The sequence below is a fragment of the Phycodurus eques genome, chromosome 5, assembly GCF_024500275.1.
Source record: "Phycodurus eques isolate BA_2022a chromosome 5, UOR_Pequ_1.1, whole genome shotgun sequence".
In the NCBI taxonomy this organism is placed as follows: Eukaryota; Metazoa; Chordata; class Actinopteri; order Syngnathiformes; family Syngnathidae; genus Phycodurus; species Phycodurus eques.
Window position 1 is genome coordinate 25,370,424 of NC_084529.1, and position 23,192 is coordinate 25,393,615.

Here is a 23,192-nt window from a genome sequence, read left to right on the forward strand (position 1 = left end):
TGAAAGTTTGACTTTTTCCTTAAATTATTCAACATTTTCCTCGCATATATGCTTTTTTTAATAGGCTTCTTAAAGAATGACTTCTCAAAAATGTATTTTTTTTGAAAAAATATTTGCTTGATTTTCACAGAAAAAATGCACATTTTCAGTCAAAAATATGCAACTTCTTCATCAAAATATACTACTTTTTTTCCCTAAAAAAAACAACTACTAATTTATGAAAATATTTGACTTTTTCATCAGTTTTTTTCTGAAAAATGTACAGCACTTTTCCTCAAAAATGTGTTTTTTTTTTTTAAACACTTTTTTTTTCAAGGCATGAATTTCATTTTTGACAATATTGAACTTTATTCTTTTTTGATTATGACTTTAATCTCGAAGTCCAATTCCAATGAAGTTGGGACATTCTGTTAAACATAAATAAAAACAGAATACAATGATTTGCAAATCATGTTCAACCAACAAACGTTTGGGAACTGAGGACACTAATTGTTGAAGCTTTGTAGGTGGAATTCTTTCCCATTCTTGCTTGATGTACAGCTGCAGCTGTTCAACATTCCGGGGTCTCCGTTGTCGTATTTTACCCTTCATAATGCGCAACACATTTTCAATGGAAGACAGGTCTGGACTGCAGGCAGGCCAGTCTAGCACCCGCACTCTTTTGCTACGAAGCCATGCTGTTGTAACACGTGCAGAATGTGGTTTGGGATTGTCTTGCTGAAATAAGCAGGGGCGCCCATGAAAAAGACGTTGCTTGGATGGCAGCATATGTTGCTCCAAAACCTGTATGTACCTTTCAGCATTAATGGTGCCTTCACAGATGTGTGAGTTACCCATGCCATTGGCACTAACACAGCCGCATACCATCACAGATGCTGGCTTTTGAACTTTGCGTCCATAACAGTCCGGATGGTTCTATTGCTCTTTGGCCCGGAGAACAAGACGTCCACAATTTCCAAAAACAATTTGAAATGTGGACTCCTCGGACCACAGAACACTTTTCCACTTTGCATCAGTCCATCTTAGATGAGCTCGGGCCCAGAGAAGCCGGCAGCGTTTCTGGGTGTTGTTGATAAATGGCTTTTGCTTTGCATAGTAGAGTTTCAAGTTGCACCTACTGTTATAGCGCTGAATTGTATTTACTGACATTGGTTTTCTGAAGTGAACCTCGCCCCATCTTCGCTTGTGAATGACTGAGCAATTCAGGGAAGCTCCTTTTATACCAGGTCATGGCACCCACCTGTTCCCAATGAGCCTGTTCACCTGCGGGATGTTCCAAACAGGTGTTTGATGAGCATTCCTCAACTTTCTCAGTCTTTTTTGCCACCTGTCCCAGCTTTTTTGGAACGTGTTGCAGCCATAAAATTCTAAGTTCACGATTATTTGCTAAAAACAATCAAGTTTATCAGTTTGAACATTAAATATCTTGTTTTTGTAGTGTATTCAATTAAATATAGGTTGAGCATGATTTGCAAATCATTGTATTCTGTTTTTATTTGTTTAACACGTCCCAACTTCATTGGAATTGGGGTTGTATTTCGAAGATCGGTGGGATAGGCTCCAGCACGCCTGTGACCCTAGTGAGGATAAGTGGTACAAGAAATGGATGGATGGATTTTATTTAATTTTTTCCAATTTTGAAACGGGCTCACTTTTACATTAACTGCCGTACAAGTGTAATGTGAAGTTGACCTCGCTATAATAACAAAACTAAAGTAAAACCGCTCACCCCTTTGAAGACATCTGATAGACTCGTAAGAGAGCGTTGCTGAGCCATACTGTCACCTTGTGGAGTCTTAGAGTTATAGCTAGAATTTGTATTTATCTTAGCATCTACTTGGTCAAATTTATTTGTGTATGTTTTTAATTTATGGCATTGCTCATATTGTACTGAGCAGCCAGACCCTTTTCTATGTCACAGTAAGTTCCATTTCCTGTTCTATAGTTATTGTCACTTGCCATCACTGGAAGAAAAAAACTCACAAAAAGTTTAAGTCAAAACAATAAACTTGCTGCTTCATTCACTTTATTGTCTCTCAGAACAAGATGATGCTGAAATGTTGAGGCACAGAAAGTATGATGTGATGGGAAAAAGATGCATTCATATATAATAAACCATAAAGGGCTCATTCCAAAAATAGAATTAGTTAATCCATTAAAGTACAGGAAGTGTAAAGGTCTTCAGGGATGTGGTTGTCATAACAACAGTAGCTGTAGATTTAAATTAATAAATACATTGAATCATTTCCCCTTGAGTTTCAGTGGCAACAATTTACAGTGTAAAGAAAAGCAGCCATTTTCAGCCCAAATTCATCTAGGGTTGCAAAATTCCAGGATTTTAAAAATTTCAAACTTTAATTTATGGAAATAAACAGGAAATGTACCAACACATACATTAACACTGACTAATACAACCAGATTTCACTGTAGCGGCTTACTTTATCTTACGAGTGCTGACAACTTACCAGTTTTTGGCATTAGGAGCTGTCACTTGGTCAATTCTATTGCTTTGTATTGTGAGCCAAAATTTGAGTAACGAGCACGCTTCCACTCGAGTTCAGGGAAAAAACTATAATGGAGCAATTAAGGTAGTGTTATGCCCTCGCATGTATACTTCCAAAATTCCCCACCTTAAATTCCCCTGGAAATGCATCAGAAAATTTCCACCTGTTTGCAACCCTATTTTTATCCAGTGATATTTAAAACAAACACAAAATTGGACAGGACAGAAGGTTGAAATGACGACAAACACACACACATACACTGTTGGGACCCGTTAAGAGTGTCAGAGCACAGGAGGCGTTTGAGACGGGTGCCCGTTTAACGCCGTTTCACTTCCAGCTCCTGTTGCTACAGAATCTGCAAAAATAACAAAGAAAAAAAAAACAATCATCACCTTGTCACAAGCACAAGGTTTTACATTGGTTGTTGCTCACACAGCATGAAAACTGAAGGAATTTTGGATTTTGCCTGAGAACCGCATTTGATTGACATTAGGCTTCACCTCCTTTCTCCAATCACGACTTTCCTCCGGCTCCTCTAGTCACATTTAATAATAACTTGCAGTGAACCGCCGTCCATTCGCGAAGTCACTTACTCGCACGTTTTTCTGTAGAACATAACTAAACCTATTCCCATCTATTTGCATATTTCGGTGCTCCTTCTGTAACGCCACTAAATGCCGCCGAAAATGGCGGAGGAGTATCTAGCGCTGATAACCGGCCGGGTAAGGTCTGGATCGTGGTGGTGGAAGTAAACAAATGATTAGCTGCGAACAGATTACTGTAAAAATGAGAGTATACTATATGTATCACTGAGTCACAAAATGCCTCATAGGAAAGTAGTAATTGGAATTTTTACAAAAACAGCAAGTAACAGGATAGGTTCCCCCCAAAAATACACAAACGTGCCAAGGCCAAAACAAAAACTATTATTTGAGCGCCATCTGGTGGCACCTTGGTGCCAAGGAAACGATCTGAAGTGAATTGAGCTTTATTTAGACTAAAGTAGTCCTTTGCCACCATCTTGTGGCATTTATAGGCAATTACAAACTTTTGGGGGGAGGGGGGTCATTCATGACAGATTTTCACTATTTGTTGCTGGGTCCAGACCCTATCCCTGGGTTCACTGTCCTCACCTTTGATGTCAGGCTTGGATTGGCCTTTTCTCCTCTCCAGTTCATCCATGGCCTTAAATAGTGAGAGGAAAAAAGCAGAATGAATCAAACGGGAAGGCGGATGGCTTCCTGCGACTGGGGGATGTTGCATTTAAGGACCTGCTGAAGGTCGTGCTTCTGAGCATTGAGCTCCTCCTGCTTCTTCTGGAGCTCCTCCCTTTGCTTCTGTAGTTCCAGCGCCTGTTCCAGGATCATCTTGCCCTCATTGGCCAGCTGCTGCTCGTACGCTGCCAGCTCCTCCTCGGTGAACAGGGAGTTTTGCTGCTCCAAGGTCTGGAAGCAGCGCATCAATTCAAACAATCAGGCCTTAATCCAGTGAGTGTTCAAAGGAAACACTGCCGACTACACTACTGAATTTAAATGTTGGTCATGATGGTGGTAATTGGAGTGCTAAGTATTTTTTTAGGTGATACTTGCTGTCAGAAGTTTGAGAACCACTACCTTAATCAATATTGCTTCTGATTGGCTCGGCAAAGGAATGCTTACCTCCCACCCCTCCTTTTGTTGGAACTCCTGCTTCTTCGTGGCCGCCAGGAACTCTGCGAGTGACACCAGTCTGTCTTTGTTGGTGTCCACCTGAACGCATTGTGAGTGCTCATTGTTTAAAACCCCTCATCACTTCCACTATACACTTCAGTTTCCACATTTTGTTACGTCACAGCTTTATTCCAAAAATGGAAGTTTGTGGGCAAATTTTTATTTAACCCATTTTGGATTAAGGCTGTAGCGCAACAAAATGTGGGAAAGACAAACACTATAAATACTTTGTGGACGCACTGTGTATCTGAATAATGAAGCATACTACCTCGGCCATAACATGCTCTCTCATGCGTAGCCTCTCCTCCTCCATCTCCACCATGTCGTCTTCTTCATTCTTGGAGTTGTAGACCTTCTCCAGCTTGAACACGTATTCGAATCAATATTTGTAAGTATTACATTTTTTTTCCATTCTTGATAAAAATATATTGCTCATGTTAAAAATATTACAGTCTAGAGAACCTCAAGATGTGTAATCATACATTAATTTGAGCAAAAACATATTACACTACCCAGTATCATGAAGTGCTTCAATGAACTCTTTTGATTTGACCTTTTTTTTTTATACCCGAAACATGAAATACTCTAATATATGAATGAATAGTGTTTTTTTTTTTTAAAATAATTTAAAATACAAAACATTTAAAAAATATTTTCTAAAACAAAATATATATTTTAATGATAAAAATACAATCTAGAGAACCAAAAGACATATGCTTACTGTATAATATAATTTGTCATCTTAAAGAAATAAGGTGCTTTCCTATTTTTTCCATTTGTTTTTGATATTTGAAAATGAATTGAGAGCCATGTCATTTTGGTGAAAGAACTTATACAAATTGGTGTATTTAACCATTAGAGAAACAAACAAAAAAAGCAACATCAATTATGGGGTGATGTCATACCTCTTTTGTGAAGAGGGCCTCGAGCTCGTTCTCGTCAAAGAAACCATCGCCATTATTGTCTGCGCACACATTCCAAATATGAATGATTTATATACAACAGAGATTTATTTGTGTTAAATGTGTCAAGGTTACCGTGCATTTTGAAAAAGGTCTTCGGATCAAAGTCGTTTGGGTCGAGACCGTCGGACTCCTGCCACACCTCCTTCAGCTGGTCCTCACTCCCCTACACTCATGCACATGCACATGCACATGCACATGCACACACGCATGCACACACACGCACGCACACACTCAGGCATCATCTTAGGCACGTGCTAAAGCAAAATGCTAGTTGGCTGAAAGAGAGGCTTAATTAGCAATATTGTCTTATTATGCCTAAGGAACAACTCCATTAATTTTCAATGGCATCTAAATATTTACTATGTACATGTTTTTGTTTTCTATTTGCTAATTTGCTAAATTTAAAAATATTTTTAAAAATAAAAATGTTGGCATACAAAGTGTTAGCATGTTAGCATTTTAGCAATTCTCATTCTAAAAAAAGTGCCCGACCACAGGGCACATTGTAAAATCCTTATCAATCAGTCTCAGCGCTTTCTCTGTTCAGGTTGTGATCTTGCTATATGTTAGCATACCACCTGTTAGCACTGTGGCAATTTTCATTTGAAATAGTACCCAACCGCAAGGCACAATGTAAAATCTTTATCAATCCTTTTGAGTACTTCCTCTACGAGGGTTTCTATCTTATTATACTGTATGTTAGAATACCAACTTTGAGCATTTTAGCAATTTTCATTCAAAAAATATTACCCGACCACAGGGCTGTGTAAGCGCTTTCTCTACCCAGTTTGTGATCTTGCTATATATTAGCATAGCAACTGTTATCATTTTATATAGAATAATATATATTATCAGGAAAAAATATATTTTTCCAACAAACTCAAACTGGCTTACCAATTTACCTGTCATTGAAATGAGAAGTGACCACTGAGCATCATAAAATGATTTAATGCAGACTCTTTACATTTTAAATTGTTCCCCTCTTTTCCGCGGAAACATGAATTCAAAATTATTGTAATAAATAAATGATAAATACTCAAGTAAAGTACAGACGCCTGCCTGAAAAACCTACTGAAGTACAGTAAAACCTGGTCACTTCCCACTCCTGCTGGCTTACCGGGTGGTTGACTTTGGCGTGGTCAGCGTGCTTCTTCCTCATCTCCTCGTAGCGTTCCTCGTCCTTCTTGCGTTCCTCCTCCGTCATGACCTTCAGCTTCTCCCGCCTTTCGTGCTCCTTCATCATCTCGTAGCGCTTGAACTCATCGTGGCGCTCCCCGTCGAAGTGTTCCAGGTCCTTAGTGGCCTGTCGGGGCGGCCAGTATCTCTTATACATGACTTATATACCTACATACATCAGTTTTCTTTAGGCTAAATACCGATTTGATGAGGCGGTCCAGGTCGTCTGGTTCAAACGAGTGCGGGTTGTCTTGGTTGAGGTGCTCAAACTGTTTCAGCAAGGCCTGGTGGTCCACTTTCCAGCCTGTGAGGAAAAGACCCTTCCTTATATTTCTATTTAAGGAGATTTTGCTGTAGACACCCTTTACCAACAGTAAAGTCTAACGTCTGTGGAAGGAGCTGAAAAAGGTATTCCATTTTAAAGCCATCTCCAAATTAACTTGAAACCATCAAAATGAATAACTTGATAGTCTTGAGAGTTTACTGAAGCATGCACAGATGCATGACACTTTGTGGCGAATGCACAGAACATAATCGAGCCTCCTCCACGTTTCACAGTAGCTACAATGTGCTACCAACCACATGTGTACTGTATATTGTAACCACATAATGAAATGGGACTTTTTTTTGTTCCTCTGTTATTCCCTGTGCACTCTTTACACAATAGAGTAAAAAAGTAAAGTAGTACTTGCAATTCAACTTCAAATGTATGAAGTCACCATCTTGTCGTATTCAATTTTAAAGCCACATCCGATATTTCAACAGCCAATGTACGTTACAACACGTCATGTGCAACAATGAGGACGCAGACCGAAAGTCGCAATAACAACATACTGTATAGTTACCATCCCCCGTCACCAAGTCGAGTTTGGCCTTTATGAGCATTCGCAGCCTGTTCATCTCCTCCCTCTTCAGCTCGTCCAGCTTGGTGCGCAGATTGTTGTGGACAAAGTCCAGCTCTTTGGCAAGTTTGCCTTGCTGTGAGTTAACACAACAGCTCAGGGGCACAACAAGCATGTGACTCAACAGATGCTCCCCATCCCCCCATTGCCCACCAGACTTTACCTTGATGTCATCCATGTTGGCATTTTTTAACTTCTCCCGAAAGTGTGGGTCTTTCTCCAGGTACTCGATGACCTCCCTCAGATAGCGGTCATAGTGTAGCCCGGTGCTCTGAGAGATTAACCAAATGGACCGCATTACGATTGTGAACCTAGATACACAGCATGCATCACTGTTGATGTACAGTGTAACCTCCCAAGTCCAACACAAACAATTCTGTGAAGTTGTTCTCATTCCAACCAAAGTTTTCCCAATGGAAAATAGTGTAAAGTGAATTAATTCAGGGTCAAACAGTCACCACCAAACCTATATAAACTCCAGAGGTAATGTTTTAAATGAGACATTGTACAATTCTTTTCAAAATTTAAGACAGTTCTCGGATCATGAACATGCTTTCGTCAGAATATTCCAAGTAATTTGTCTCGCTGAAATTAGGTCATTTTTAGGCACCGCCCTTGTCTCATGCAAGTGAGAGTCCAGCTTTTGTTACCATGACAACCAGGCAGCAGAGCCCAAGGTGCGGAGGGGAGCGACAAAATTTTAAAAAATGTACTCTTGGAGACAGCACTTCATACACTACACTGTGTATATGTGGCATATGGACACATCACCAAATAGAAATACCCCTCAAACAAATATGTGCTGCTTTTCAAAGGCTAACACTGTTAGCGAGCTCTAATCTGCACATCCAATAAATCTCAATGCAGCCCTGCTTACCTTCTGGCTTTGACATCATAGCAGGCGTGTTGCACATACTCTATGCGGTATGTGGCTGTTTCAGTGTTACTAGATATTGTAGCCAGTGGCCGTCACTTAAAATTGGCTCTAGATCTTCACTCAACCTAGCTGATCATGTCATAGGGCAGAGAAACTGTGTGGGGGGGTTGTTATGTAAATTAGTCCCACTGTTTTGTAAAAGTGAGGCTCACTCACGTTTTGTTCCGAAATGGGCCGGGAACTAAAGATTTACTTGGTTGTACATTTGCCTCATTAATATAGGAAGTAGAACTTTATGTGAAGCGATTATATCTTAATTTATTCAATAAAAATGTGTAGTGACTCACTGAACTTTGTGGGGCATCCAGTTCTTCCTGTTTGGAGGTTGTGTTCTCTTTGCTCTGGTCCACACTAATGGGCAGTGAGTTCATGCACAGCCACAGACTCAGCAGAAGCAGAGCGCAATGGGCCAGCGCTTTACCTCGCACCATTGCCATCTGCTTTGGAACATAGAAACGTATCCTTTTAAGATAAATATTGACAAATAGTATGCAGACGAGGTTGGGACGACACGATAAAGTACAATGTGCAGTACATACGGTGCATCCGGAAAGTATTCACAGCACTTCACTTTTCCCACAATTTGTTATGTTACAGCCTTATTCCCAAATTCATTAAATTCATTTCCCCCCCAAAATTCTACAAACAACCATCCCTTACAGCAATGTGGAATAAAATAAAATAAAACACTACCAAATCACATAAGTACTCAAAATAGCTAAGGTGCATCCTGTTTCGACTGAGCATCCTTGAGATGTTTTAACAGTTTAATTGGAGTTCACCTGTGATAAATTTACTTGATCGGACATGATTTTTGAAAGGCACACAACACCTGTCTACAGGTAAGGTCCTGAACTTGTCAATGGATGTGAGAGCACAAACCAAGCATGAAGTCAAAGGAATTATCTGCAAACATGAGACAGGATTGTCTCTCCATCCAACCAGATGGAGCTTGAGAGGTTCTGCCAACAGGAATGCGTGAAACAGCTCTAAAATGGGTTGTACCAAGCATGTGGCATATTGTTTAAAAGCCTTGAGGCTATAATGGCTTCCAAAGATGCAGCAACAAATTATTGAGCAAAGGCTGTGAATACTTATGTCCATGTGATTTTTTAGCTTTTCATTTTAAGGGGTGTGTAGGATTTTGAGTCACATTTTAATATGCTTTAATTCAATTTTGTAATAATGCTTTAACTGCGTAACATATGTGGAAAAAGTAAAGGGCTGTAAATATTTACCGGATGCACTGTACATTGTTAGGAGGTGAAAACCCTTTTAAAACATGGCATCTGTCGGATAGTTATGATTTTCGTTTACAAACGCAGTGAACCGTCAACTCTGTTAACACAGAAACGACTTCCATATGTTGCCTGTTGAAGCGATTCTGCTATGTACATAAAACCACTAGAACAAGCTTCAAACCGTAGATTGTTGGGGTGAAAGCTGGGGTAAAAGAAGGCTCATTCATAATACTTACTTACTTCCAGATGCACTTTTGACTCTTGAACGAGCGTCTTGTTAGCTTAGCTTGTTTATGTTTACACCTGCCGCCTGCCACCAATTCAAGCCGCTCGTGGCATCCACCTCCTAGCCGGGGGAGGTCGCCATGGTGACGCCCGCCCACGGCCAACCCCATTGGGCGGTCTATCAGCGCTGCAGTCGCGTTGAGTGCTGATTGGACCACTCACCCGTCAATTAGGCTGTTGGTGATCTGATTAAGCAGACCGTACGTGGCGCTCGGTCAACCATCGAGTGGGTGGAGTCAGTGCATTTTTATGAAACTTCAAAAGATTTGAAGCATTTTATTGTTATTGTGTGCGTGTGTGTGTGTGTGTGTGTGTGTGTGTGTGTGTGTGTGTGTGTTTGTGTGTGTGTGCGTGTTTTACAGATAGCGTTGGACAGAAGTTGTATTATCTTTTTTTTCAACTCTTACAATATGTATATCAAAGTATTGATTTGAGTGTATTTCTATTAATATTTATATATACTTACGTTTGTACATTATTATGTGCATTATATTTGCATTTAATTTTCAAGTGTGTTTATGACTAGCTAATAAAATTAATGCATACTTTAATTCAGGTACATAAGCCATGTAAAACGCTGAGCAAATAAAATACATTATTACTAGGGCTGCAACTAACAATTACTTTTAATCATTGATTAATCTGTTGATTAGTTTTTCGATTAATCGCTGATTCAGATTGTTTTTAAATTACATCCCTTTATTAAAAAATCGGACATTATTTAAAATAATAATTATATAATAACAATAATAATAATAATTATTATTATTTAAAATAATGGTGCAGAAAATGCACCAAAAATAAATTCATTATGACTTAGTACTTTCGTCTGTATCATTGTTTTCCAAAAACAAAAGCAGTTTGCAAATGTCTTCTTTTGATTTAATGCAAAGATCAGTCTGCTTTTGTTGACGACTACAGAAATCTGAGAATATTTACTGTTGAGAGGCTGAAATTTTCAATATTTCGACCCTTTTAAGTTAAACAAGGTCTCTTAATGATTAATTGATGATCAAAATAGTTGTCGATTAATTTGATCATCGATTAATTGTCGATTAATTGATTAAGCTGTACACCTCTAATTATTGCACAGTATAATCAAATATAAATGTTTTTTCTTGCATATATTTTTCATTGTATTAATTTTCAGTGTTGTAAATGGTATATGATAAATAAATAATTTGATTGGGGCTCATATGCCATGTAAAACGCTGACAAAATTACATTTATTAAGACTGCACATAAAATAATTAATATATGAACCATTTTATATATATATATATATATATATATATATATATATATATATATATATAATTAATTTATTTAATCAGATTTACTTATCAGTCTTTTGTATGTCATATGCCCCGATTATTTGTTTAATTATAAATGTCTGTATTGTCCAATTGAACCAAAGCATTTCATGTCAGCTTTGTGCTAAAACAAATCATGTATAATAGTTAAACAACTGTATTGAAATATGTAGTAATACATATGTAAAAAAAATGTGCTCACTTTAATGACGAAAAATTAAAACAACGGCTTTGCGCATTAAATGCGGGAGTAGTCGCGTGACGTTAACTGACGTCATCAGGCAAGCTGGAAGTTGTCCGCAAGATGGCGCCGCTTCCCGCTCTCATATTGAGACCATCCATCCTCTCGTCCGGCCCCACAAAAAAGTCTTCGTCCAACCTCCACAGGAACTGACGTCTCCGCCGAAGTGGTTGGAAAAAAATGCAGCTGCGGGACAAACATGGCTCCAAACACAGCATCGCTAAAAGGTAAGAAAGTAACATATTCCTCCCTTACTAAATTTCTTGCGTGTCGAAACTTTTTTTTTTTTTTTTTGTTTACAGTTAGTCTTCGCTTCGATTCCGCGGCACCTCCTCCGGATTGAAAGCGGCCGCTTCCCGTCAGACAAAAACCTGCTTTTCTTCCTTGTTATGGTACCGAAGCGCTGAAGTTACGACTACTTTTAAAATCATTAAATGTAACTCTCGCCAACTACACCGTCGGCTTAATAGCATCAATGTTAACGAAATCGAACCGAGTGTCGGGTTTAACTGGGTATTCAACGTGGCTTTCTCTCTTTATTTTGTTAGCGGCTAACTTAGCAGACAACTCAAGTTAGAAGTCCGAACCGCTTCGAAAACGAGTGTTGACATTTGTAAAACTCACCGGCGTGTTAAAAAAATTGGTCTTTAGTTAACTTATTTTGATGTTTTACCATAACGCTAACTGCTCGTGCCTAGTGTCAGGAATTAGTACACCAGTGAACAAAAAAACAATAAACAAGTGAGTGCAAGTAGTTTATCTGCCAAAGTAGCTTCTTTATGCTTTAAAACGTTGATTAAAATTGTATATTTGTGATATGTGTCATCAGTCCCTGCTGCTTTGGATCTGATAACAGCTAATCATAACTATGTGGAACAATTTATTAACATAATTACAAACTTATCTTGCTTTACCCATAAAAAAAATAGTCGATAGACTATTATTGACTCTTTTTTATTTAATTATTTAAAAAAAAATACTGTATATGGCAAACGACTCGGTCTGTGGTTGGACACTTACTGTACCTTTTTAGCAGCTAGTCATTACCAGCTGATCAGCTGGTAATGACTCTGCATCATCATGAGAGGTTTACCATCCTGTTTTCTCCGACATCAACCTTACAAGGAACCTTGCCTACCTGTCGGATGACTACTGAAATCTTTCATCACATTGCTGTTCACTGTCGAGCTGTTACACAAAGAGCAAAAAAAAAAGTGTTTCCTGCCCAAAAGTTTATTTTCTGCAGCAAAATTTGCACATAGGTGGTTGTTTACTGTATTATCCTAAAAGTTGGTATTAACTTATAACGTTTCCCTATTGTATTGTTTTTGTCAGATATTCCCGAGTCTTTGCACCGGTTACATATTTCCCATTTTAAAGATGTTCTTTTTGCACTTTGAGCCAGCAAACTGCTAACATTGGCAGTTTTGAATCCTGATTGGAAAGCAGCAGCAGCAACAACAACAACTCGTGCGTGTGTGCGTGTGTGCGTGTCTGTGTGTGTGTGTGTGTGTGTGTGTGTGGTTTTGTCAATTCATGGAGGAAGTTAATGAACTGAGTATCTTCCAAGAGTTTTTTTTGTTTGTTTTATGTGACCTCTGCATGCATTCTCCATTTGTTTCCGCTCTAGCGAGCATTCTCGGCTGCCTCCTGAATACTTAAACAGCACAGCGGCCGACAGCTCCAATGTTGTTTTAATGTCTTAAAGCAGCACTCCGCCACTCCCCTTTTTTTGTCATAATGCAGTGGAAGCCACTCAGTACTGGCGTTTGTCTTGGCGCAACTCTCCTCCTCTCTTCCCTTTCTTGCTTCCCGCTGCCATATACGGATCTACTTGTGTTGGAGCGTACGCATATATAGAGTCGGCGTCTATTAGTGTTTTTGTGAGCATAGCTTCAGTGTTCTTCTCCAGGCTGGTCTAACTATTTAGGATGGACCTTTGAGGAACAAAAGTGAACAGTAATGCCAGTTCATATACCTCAACACATCACTTTGAGGTTGGGATCTGGGAGGTTTTCATGACATCAAAGACATCTGATAGTTGCGATGTACAATGATGTGACATCACACACTTTTTTCTTCTATCTTGGAAAAAGTCAGCTTAGGTGGATTTTTTTGGGGGGGTATTTCCTTCCATTGTTTTCCTACTGACGGAAATGGAACTAATCTGTCCCAGTGTCCAATTTGTCTTGATCAAAAAAATAACTCTCGCGTAGAATTATGTTAAGCTGTGGTTATGGTATGCTTTTATTGTCAGTCCTCTCTATTTGTGGAACATATTGAGGGACAAAATAACTTTCTCAAGGGACCACAAATAATAATAATAATAATAATTAAAAAAAACATAAAACAATAATGCAATCATAACTAACCACCAAATTCTTCTCCATTCGTACATACTCTCTGTGGTTTGGAATGGTGATAAATGAAAGAGATCTAAAGTCTCCCTTCATCAGTGGATCATAGATGTCAAGATCACAACGTGCATGATGTTACAACACATTACACGTTAGCTACAAGCTAAGTTTAAAGTAAATAGGCAACTGTAGTGTCCGTTGGCGAGTTTATGATGATAACAGACAAAGGTGTGCTAAACTGTGCATCTTATTTTCTAACATTGTTAGTGGTTGTACAAGTTTGAAAATAAGTGAAGCACTGTCAAATGCAAAAGTATTCAAACAGTCCAACTTAACTTTGCCAACAAGTGATGGCCCTATGGTGAAACTAGTGTGTGTCCGCTTGGTGGTTAGCTCACTAGCTAGTGGCTGTCATGAAAAGCTAACATAGTAATATTAAAATCTTAGAACCCTCTTTCTTTACTGATGAATGACAAAAGTGTGCTAAGTTGCACCTCTTGCGTCTTATTTTATACCCTTCTTCATGGTCATATAATTGTAAAAAAGACAAACCACTTCAAACGACTAAAACAGGCTCACTAAATTTAACTGACACCTGTAACTTTGTGTATAACTTAGTCTACTTACATTATTCTGCCACAAAAAAGAACTGACAAGCATATCGGTGGTTAAGTACGTCATGCTACGAACCAATCAGTGGGGATTCGGATTGAATAGCGAATCAAAATGGGGGAAAAAATGCATCCCGAATCATAATTTTCACATTCGAATGAAAACGAATCAAAGTATGCATTTTATTCTGAAAAGAGCTGCAATGCTTTTGATTACTTGAGCGGCCATTTTGACTTAGGCTACTGTGCATCGCTTCTGCGCACGTACACATTGTATCTTCACTGAGCTCGCCATAAAGTTTGTTTTACAAAAAACAAACAACCAAAAAAACGAGCTCTCCGCTGAAGGAGGCTTGCATTTAGGGTAGCTCTCCAATGAGCTGCACGGATACCATGGAAGCCCCACCACGGAAGTTGTAAAGGAGCCATTGCTGGAAAGGGGGTCCACGGCACGGTGGAAGATTTAATGGGGAAAAAGTTGCTCAAGGCTGCCCTTAGTCACCGATTCTGTTCATAACTTTTACGAACAGAATTTCTATGCGCAGCCGAGGCGTAGAGGGGATCCGGTTTGGTGGCCTCAGTATTGCATCTCTGCTTTTTGCAGATGATGTGGTTCTGTTGGCTTCATCAAGCCGTGATCTCCACTTCTCACTGGAGCGGTTCGCAGCTGAGTGTGAAGCGGCTGGGATGAGAAGCAGCACCTTCAAATCTGAGACCATGGTCCTCAGTCGGAAAAGGGTGGAGTGCCCCCTCCGGGTCAGGAATGAGATCCTTCCCCAAGTGGAAGAGTTCAAATATCTTGGGGTCTTGTTCACGAGTGAGGGAAGAATGGAACGGGAGATCGACAGGCGGATTTGTGCAGCGTCTGTGGTGATGCGGACTTTGTATCGGTCCGTTGTTTTGAAGAAGGAGCTAAGGCCAAGCTCTTGATTTACCGGGCGAGTTATGTTCCTACCCTCACCTATGATCACAAGCTGTGGGTCGTGACCAAAAGCACAAGATCCCGGATACACACGGCCGAAATGAGTTTCCTCCGCAGGGTGTACAGGCTCACCCTTAGAGATGGGGTGAGAAGCTCGGTCATCCGGGAGGGGCTCAGAGCAGAGCCTCTGCTCCTCCGCATTGAGAAGAGCCAGATGAGGTGGCTCGGGCATCTGTTTAGGATGCCTCCTGGACGCCTCCCTGGTGAGGTGTCCGGGCACGTCCCACGGGGAGGAGACCCCGGGGACGACCCAGGACACGCTAGGAATACTACATCTCTCGGCTGGCCTCCTGGACGCCTCCCTGTTGAGGTGTTCCGGGCACGTCCCACGGGGAGGAGACCCCGTAGACGACCAAGGACACGCTGTAGAGACTGTCTCTCGGCTGGCCTGGGAATGCCTCGGGATCCCCTCGCAAGAGCTGGAGGGAAGTGGCTGGGGAGAGGGAAGTCTGGGCTTCCCTGCTGAGGCTGCTGCCCCCGCGACCCGACCTCTGATAAGCGGAGGAAAATGGCTGGATGGAAGTTGCTCTAGATAAGCTAGAGCGGCTAGGTAGCCAGCAGTCTAAGTAGCAGCAGTTTAGCTGGAAAGGCTGTTAGGATTTATGGCTCCGACGACAAGCATAAGACGGACCCGGCTGGGATTCTACCTGTGGCCAAGGTACGGCGAGGTATCCTCGTTAAAGTAAGCCATTTTAAACTAAAAAAAAAAAAAACATGTCTGTCCTGAGATGCGGCAGCTACAACGGGACAGTCAAAACATGCCAGCATGCTCGCTTACCAGTTCAAAAGATAGTTTTCAAATAGTCAAACTGGATTTTTAATTTGTTGGACTGTTATTTTGGAGTAGTACAAGGTGTAAGTCATTATTCTAGTCATTTGTCACTGTCAATACAGATAGTGATTGGAGTTTTAGGGGGCAAGTCTGAGCACTATCAAAAACCCATAGAAAAAGCAAAACGCACACAAGTAGGATGAACTGTCTTCCTTTAGACTGAGCTCTCGTGTGACCGTCTGACGTCTCGCATGATAGTTGAGCTTATCTCAATAGGCCACTAAATAGCCAAGCAAAGTTTTGTTTTATCGCGTGACAGCAAATTGACTGAGCATTACGTGACATTGGTTTTGAGGCCAAAATATGATGACTGTACTTGCTCAGGTTAGTTGCGCTGACCGCTGGTGTGAGTGCAGCTGATAACACAGTCTTGTTGATGAGAGAGCGAGCGCAAGCCAGAGACATTGAGAGAGAGAGAGAGAGAGAGAAATATATATATATATAGAGAGAGACAGAGACAGAGACAGAGACAGACAGACAGACAGACCCCCCTCAGGTTGCTTAGTATGCCAAATTCTTGAGCCGCACAATGGTGTGAGGCGAGCTCCAACATTAGCCAGCCTCCTCCACCACAATGGGAGGAGAGTGGGGGTTTGTCGCTCAGTAGTGCCTGGCGAGAGAAGGAACTCACTCAACCCTGAGGTGGCGAGATGAATGGCAGCTTTGAGGAGTGCGCTGTTTTGTTTTTTTCATTAGTTTTTTTTTTAGCACTTGCTAGCAGGTCGAAGTGGGTTAGGTTTTTCGACACGATCAAGTCGAAGTGAACCACTATAGAGGTTAAGTGTACTAGCTAGGAGGTTAGCATCATCTTCATGATGATTGGAAGAACAGAATTTTGAAAACATTCGCATCAAAATATTGTGTACAATAAAGTTCAAAATGATCTTAATGAAATGTAAGGTTTCTACCCCACCCCTCCCGCCCTTCGCTTATAGAAAAAGAACATGAATTTTGAAACTTAAATTTTTTCCCACAAGTAATAGTTTTTTTGTCATAGATAATGTGAAAATAAGTGCGTCCTTTTTGAAAGTGTGCCTTTTGTACAGATAATGTAAAAATAAGTGCGTCCTTTTTGGAAAGTGTGCCTTTTGTCAAAACGTACTGTATGTATACACAATCCGTAATACATTTAAATTGTTAAATGTTTAGTACTTTGGTACTGGTTAGAGCGTCTGCCTCACAGTTTTGAGGTCCGGGGTTCAATCCCTGGCCTGTGTGGAGTTTGCATGTTCTCCCCATGCCTGCGTGGGTTTTCTCCGGGCACTCCGGTTTCTTCCCACATCCCAAGAACATGCATGTTAGGTTAATTGACAACTCTAAATTGCCCGTAGGTGTGAATGTGAGTGCGAATGGTTGTTTGTTTGTATGTGCCCTGCGATTGGCTGGCAACCAGTTCAGAGTGTACTCCACCTCCTGCCCGATGATAGCTGGGATAGGCACCAGCACGCCCGCGACCCTAGTGAGGAGAAGCGGCTCAGAAAATGCATGCATGGATGGATGGATGGATGGATGGATAGTTAGATCAGCCGCTTGCTTCGTCGCAAACCCCCTAGCAAGCCCCCTAGCTCCACCCCATTGTGGTAACAAAAGCCATGCCTGGCTAATTTCAGTGAAACTTAAAATTGGGCTGTAATACTTGATCCTTGGGGTGTTAAGATACCTGGAACTTGGGGTGTTAAGATACCTGGAACTTGTGGAACAGATGTGTAGTATGACTCCCTTAATGATGTTTTGATTTTTGTAGTTGCAATTTTAAGTTGCTCTGCCTGATTATAAGTGTGTTGTTGATGTTAAGAATCCAGCCTAAATAAAGTGCAGTTCAATACATTTGCATTTACTTTTAAAATGTTTTAAAAATTTCTTTGGGCACAACTTTTATTTAACTTTTGTGAAATACATTTTAATTTAATCATGTGATATACAGTAGTTTATTTTTATGTATTTAAGGGGGGTTTAATTTTCAAACTATGCATACTTCAGCAGTGGCTTATTAAATATATATTTTAGGCATAAAACCCCAGTCTCAAATTTTGATGAAAACCTACTACACTTAATGTTGGTCATGATGGTGGTACTTGGAGAGCCAAGTATTTTTTTTTAGGTAGTACTTGGTGTAAAACCTTTTAAGAACCACTGAGCTATTTGAAAGTGTAATATACATAATTTTTTTCCTGTCACATTTTTACTCTGTCCCTTCTTTGTAGGTGTATGAGGCTTTTTTTCGCAGTCCTGATATAAAAAGCCGTCATGCTCATGGCCCCTCCCAGTTGATGCTATGGCCCAGATATCGAGAGGTAATGGGTTTAAGCTGGATGTCCCCCAGCCAAAGGGGCTTGTGGGTAAAGAGGAAGCCCTCCGAATGGAAGAAGAGGCTTTAGCAAAGCTCCAGAGGGACAAGAAGCAAACTTTTTCCTCATCTCCTACTGCGGCGCCCTCCCCCAAGTCAAAGAAGCCCAAGTCCACCACCATTGCTTCTGCTTTTGCTGCGCCCCAACGTTTGCCAGCCTCAAAGAGACCAGAAAAGGACCTCATTGTGTTCCCCGAGACCAAGAAGCAGCCAGAGGCCAACAAGTTCAGGGACATTGATGTGGACAAGTTGACCAATGAGGAGCTGGAGAAACTCCTGCTGGATGAAAACTTTGGGGCTAACAGTAAAGTGTCCCGCCCGTTGTCGCTGCTGGGCTTTAATCTCAGCGCCTCCTACCCCGGTGGCCATACGTGCAGCTCATCCCCTTTCCAAGGTTCCCAATGGACGCCTATCTTGTCCACGACGTCAAACTCCACAGTGTCCACGCCCACGCATCAGTCGGCACCCCTGTTCCCTTCTGCGCCGTTCCCCAAGCCAGGGGCGTTTCAGAATGGCTTCACTCCGGCCATGTCGCCCTTCATGGCGCTGCCTGCCCAGCAGACCTCTTTCTTGGCCTTCACTCCCATACAACCTGCCACTACCGCCACCACCATGGTGTTCCCCCCGCCGCCTGCTGTGGACCCAGAGATGGCAAAGCTCTTTGATAAGATTGCCAGCACCTCAGAATACTTGAAGAATGGCAAGTCGGCCTGCACTGACCTAGATTCCGCTCCAGTGTGCTCTGCCTCCCTGGCACCCAACCCGGCGGCCCAGCAGCCAACGGCGACGGAATCCACGTGCATCAGCCGCTTCGACTGGCTGGATCTGGACCCGCTGACCAAGCGCAAAGCCGACAACGAGGAAGTGGGCACGTCGCCGGGGGATGATCCGGAGGTGGCTCAAGGGCTGTCTGCGGGGGACCCCTGGGACGCAGTGCTCGAGACGGAAGGGAAAAGTAGCAGCAGCAGCCCCCCGCTTGAGGGGAAGGCGTCTGGGTCTGCCCGGTCCCAACCGAGGAGGGCTTCGACAGGGGCAGCTGTCACAAGGAGCCACTCGCTCAACATCCCAGGAACTTCCTCGCCGCACAAAGCCAACAGTCAGGTAGGCACGCACATTCAACACTTCCCTACTTACGAACATTCGAGTTTAGGACATTTAGACATAGTGTTCCCTCTCTATGTAGTAGTTCATTGTTCACGGCACCACGATAGTTAATTTTTTTGTAATGTTTTTTAATTTTTAAGGGTATTTACTGAATACTTTCTCTATGCCCTTGCATGATAGAAGGAAGAGCCACAGTCGCTGCGCAGACTCCAAAAGCCCATTTGCACGCTACGTCTGTACTGAATTCACCGGAGCTATACATGCTATTAGTAATCTGGTACTTAGAGGTACTAAGTGATACTACAAGGTACGTGACGTGCCTATCGGGTACCACACAGGTGACGTAAACCATTTTTGATGGCTCATTAGTCGAGCAGATTGGTCATCGCTGTGTTCTTAAAAAGTAATATTTCAGGTTCCATTGATTCAAAGTGACAAAAATAGACATGCTGACTTTAGCTTGCACAGTTGCTTTAGCTTAGCTTTGGACACTAGTATTTTACTTCAGTCTCAATTGGCTGCAGTGCTCAGTTTTCTTGCTGCGTCCAGTTTTCTCTCAGATATTGGTCTCTTTCCCCTGGTAAAGTTGTTGTTTCGTAGTGTCTCTCGTTCCGACTGATGTTTAATGCTGCATGATTTGATTTCCCACAGTACAAACCGAGACGAATAAAGCTAAACTGGTACTGTGCTTTGGAAAAGTGGCATTAAATCAGTTTGTATAGGCTCTAGCCCATTCGTGACCCTAAAATGGATAGATTAACATATCATTACAGGCGAAGTTAAAAGAGCATCCACTCTAGTACGCTAATACTGGTCACTCAGCCTCCCAAAATGTCAAACTACTGCACCCATCAATCTGTATCGTCACATCCTCTTTACTTATTTTCCTATTAGCTGAGTTTTTTTTTTTTTTTTTTTTTTTTTTTTTTTTCTCTCCCCTCTTCCCCTCAATCTGTGGTTTCAAACTCAAGTGAGCTGAGGGCCTAAGAGGAATATTTAGAACATTGCCTCAGGACAGTGCTGTGGGTGAGTAGCAGAGAGTATTTCTTCATCTTCTACCCTAAAGACTAAATTACCATATGTTGTTTGGGGGCAATTTTGAAATGTTTTTGGGTTGTGTGACTTACAGAGGCGGTCATTCCCGCAATGCTTTTAAGTGCACGAGTATAAAAACAAGAGAGGGTTTGTCTCCTAAAATAGTACCAGTTGAAGTAAAAAAGTGTCTTTTAAGGATGCCTATTGTGTATTTATTTCAACAATTGGCCAATGTGTGTTTTCTTACCCGGGTGATTAACTCAACTGCACTGCCAGGGCTCAGTGTTAACCCCAAGTATGTAAGATGGTCACCATGGGGACCAGCATCTGGAATGTCCTCAAATACCAACTCATGTCTGCTTTGTTCACAAGGTATTTGCTGGATTGTTTATGGTTTAGTTCCACGCAAACTTTTATTTATTTTTTTGTTTGGTTTTTTTAGTTCTTAGAACTGCTCCCGCCTCTATCCAAAATGTGCATCCAAACAATCCCACTTGTTTTATAGGAAGTTGGAGTGTTCTAATGCTTCACAGCTTCAGTACCTCACTGATGTGTCAGCAAAATTTTGGGACATACCACAAACACACTGGAGCGTTTTGCCATCGCAGACTGAGTGAGCGTGTTCCCGCTTGTATGCCTGCCTGCCTGCTTGTCTGTCTTCTTGCTGATCTTTATCTGCTTGTGCAATTTAATCTTCAAATTCAGTGAGTGTCGTTCCCCTTGACGTTAGCCAAAAGTACACTAAACCATCTGAACCCTCTCCTCCTAGACTTGCAGACGTCCCACACCAGGCTGTCAGGGTTTTTTTTTTTAATGCTCTAATTACATCTTAAGTACGCTGCAGTGCACTTAGCATAGTGGATGCTTGCCGTTGCTGTGCAGTGATGTCAAAGGCATTGTGAGTCACTTGACAGAAAGCTCAGCTTCTCCTGACTTTTCACCTTGTTTACCGGCAGCAAGTACTTTTTACTTTGCAGCAAGCCGTACTTCTAACAGTGGAATGAGCTAAAATGTCTTTGGGAAGACTTGAGTCTATCGCAGGAGAAGTGCAAATTGCAGCCCACGGCACTTCCGGATCGAAAGAGGAAGCAGATTTGTTTTGAGTGTCACTGGTTCCTCTGATTTAAACCGCACAGCTTGCAACAAGCACTTCAGATTCATCGATTCGCATGTTTGCAAACAGACGTCAGAAGGCAGACGTACTCTGCTGACTGCTCTTAATTTGTCTTCTTTTTAGCTGTTGTTGTCCTGTATCAAAGCAATTATTGTCCTGTTAGAGCAGCAAATCTACCGATTCTATTTTGAGTGACATCCAACACAGGATGAACAAGATGTAGGTGTGTGGGAGGGAAAACCGTTACAGAACACCAGTCGATCGGGCAACAGTTTAAAGGTCCGCTTCCATCCAGCCATCCATTTTCTGAGCCGCTTCTCCTCACTAGGGCCGCGGGCGTGCTGGAGCCTATCCCAGCTATCATCGGACAGCTATCATCATAAATGAATAATGTTAAATCAGAAAAATTATAAAATCGGAACAAATCGGATTGCAACCAGTCCATGCTGTCATCACAGCATGTGACTAAAACGGACCAATCATGAGTGATGATCTCCGCGGCATTCGACGCGCTGCAACTACTTTTGTCGGGTGCGCGACAAGGTACACAGAGGTGCTGCGCGGGCCAATTCGTCGGTCACGTGATGCAATGCGGGCGCTGTCGGCCGCGCGACCGCAGGAGTATAGGAGACCTTAACTAAACCCTTAATCGGAAACCCTGTATTCCGATTCCTCTTGGTAAGAGGAATTACAAGCGTTTTTCATGGAAATACACCACATACATACCTCCATGTAAAGCCTGTCAGTATTAAATCCAGTGCAATATTTCCCACTATCGATACAATCGTTTGATTACCTTTTTAAAACAATGTAAATCAATATATTTATGTCCAGAAGGCTAACTTGCCAAGGACAGATCAATCCTGTTGGATCATAGGAATATAAATCGATACAATTAATGAATTGTTACACCACTAATATGTTGTGTTTTACAACAATACGTAACAATATTTGTCATTTTTAATGTAACTGTGGTGGATGAAATAGCGACGCTTGCTTTAATTGTCACCAGTGATGGTTTTCTCGGCCGATTCCGTTCACATGAATGGGAGCATTTGACAAACTCAGAATAGCCCCCTCTCTTGTGTCACCCACACGTTCAATCTCAGCTCATGTTCGCTATTAGTAAGCCAGTAATGCAACACTTGGTGAATTGTGCTTCACAATGATTTATACACACTAAGCAGGCACTTGCCTCACCTGTGCCACAGCGATGCCCGTCCCCTACGGCTTCTCACAGCACGTTGAGAGTGCTGTGGAAGCACTCTCTCGCCGCTGAAGAGGACCGAGGTGGGATGTCGGCGTGGCGAGGCTTAGAGCGCTCTCTCGCCAGTGAGAAAGCACTCTGAGCGCGAAGGTCTTAACTGTTATGGTGTAACCTGAAGGTGATTTGCCTCATTTGATGTTGATAACGTAACTCCCTGTGAATATTTTTCCTCTTATCAGCCTCCTATTGAGGTTTTTGGAATAAGCGTAGCAAAAAAGACTACAAAAAGTCAAAGAAAGGGCACAGTTAATCCTCACTGAACTCAGCTCT

General features: G+C 41.7%; 2 protein-coding genes across 5 annotated transcripts in view; one reads left to right on the forward strand and one right to left on the reverse strand.

Moving 5' to 3' along the window:
• Window positions 1-1,995: 1,995 nt before the first annotated feature.
• Window positions 1,996-9,775, reverse strand: LOC133402743 (nucleobindin-2-like). 4 transcript variants are annotated; one of them, XM_061676803.1, is made up of 13 exons: window positions 9,675-9,775; window positions 8,481-8,630; window positions 7,420-7,527; window positions 7,200-7,332; window positions 6,555-6,658; window positions 6,296-6,481; window positions 5,251-5,341; window positions 5,119-5,177; window positions 4,482-4,574; window positions 4,163-4,252; window positions 3,776-3,949; window positions 3,638-3,689; window positions 1,996-2,859 (listed from the first exon to the last, which is right to left on the reverse strand). In XM_061676803.1, exons 2-13 carry the CDS (start codon window positions 8,628-8,630, stop codon window positions 2,786-2,788), a joined length of 1,314 nt encoding a protein of 437 aa, XP_061532787.1. In that variant the 5' UTR covers window positions 9,675-9,775; the 3' UTR covers window positions 1,996-2,785. The 4 variants fall into 4 exon arrangements, with proteins under 4 accessions (XP_061532787.1, XP_061532785.1, XP_061532786.1 ...); XM_061676801.1 differs by having other exon boundaries at window positions 8,481-8,633; XM_061676802.1 differs by having other exon boundaries at window positions 9,671-9,775.
• Window positions 9,776-11,412: 1,637 nt separating this feature from the next.
• The window catches only part of pik3c2a (phosphatidylinositol-4-phosphate 3-kinase, catalytic subunit type 2 alpha), a 44,195-nt gene continuing 32,415 nt past the window's right edge, over window positions 11,413-23,192 (forward strand). The window contains 2 exon segments of the mRNA XM_061678305.1: window positions 11,413-11,500; window positions 18,260-19,503. Coding sequence (XP_061534289.1) covers window positions 18,331-19,503 — 1,173 coding nt within the window. The 5' untranslated portion in view covers window positions 11,413-11,500; window positions 18,260-18,330.

Coding starts and splice junctions, on each gene's coding strand:
- LOC133402743 (XM_061676803.1), bottom strand. CDS start 8,630: ATGGCAATGGTGCGAGGTAAAGCGCTGGCCCATTGCGCTCTGCTTCTG. Junction 6,482..6,554: donor TGGACCGCCTCATCAAATCG/GTATTTAGCCTA, acceptor CCGCCCCGACAG/GCCACTAAGGACCTGGAACA. Junction 5,178..5,250: donor GACCTTTTTCAAAATGCACG/GTAACCTTGACA, acceptor ATGTGTGCGCAG/ACAATAATGGCGATGGTTTC.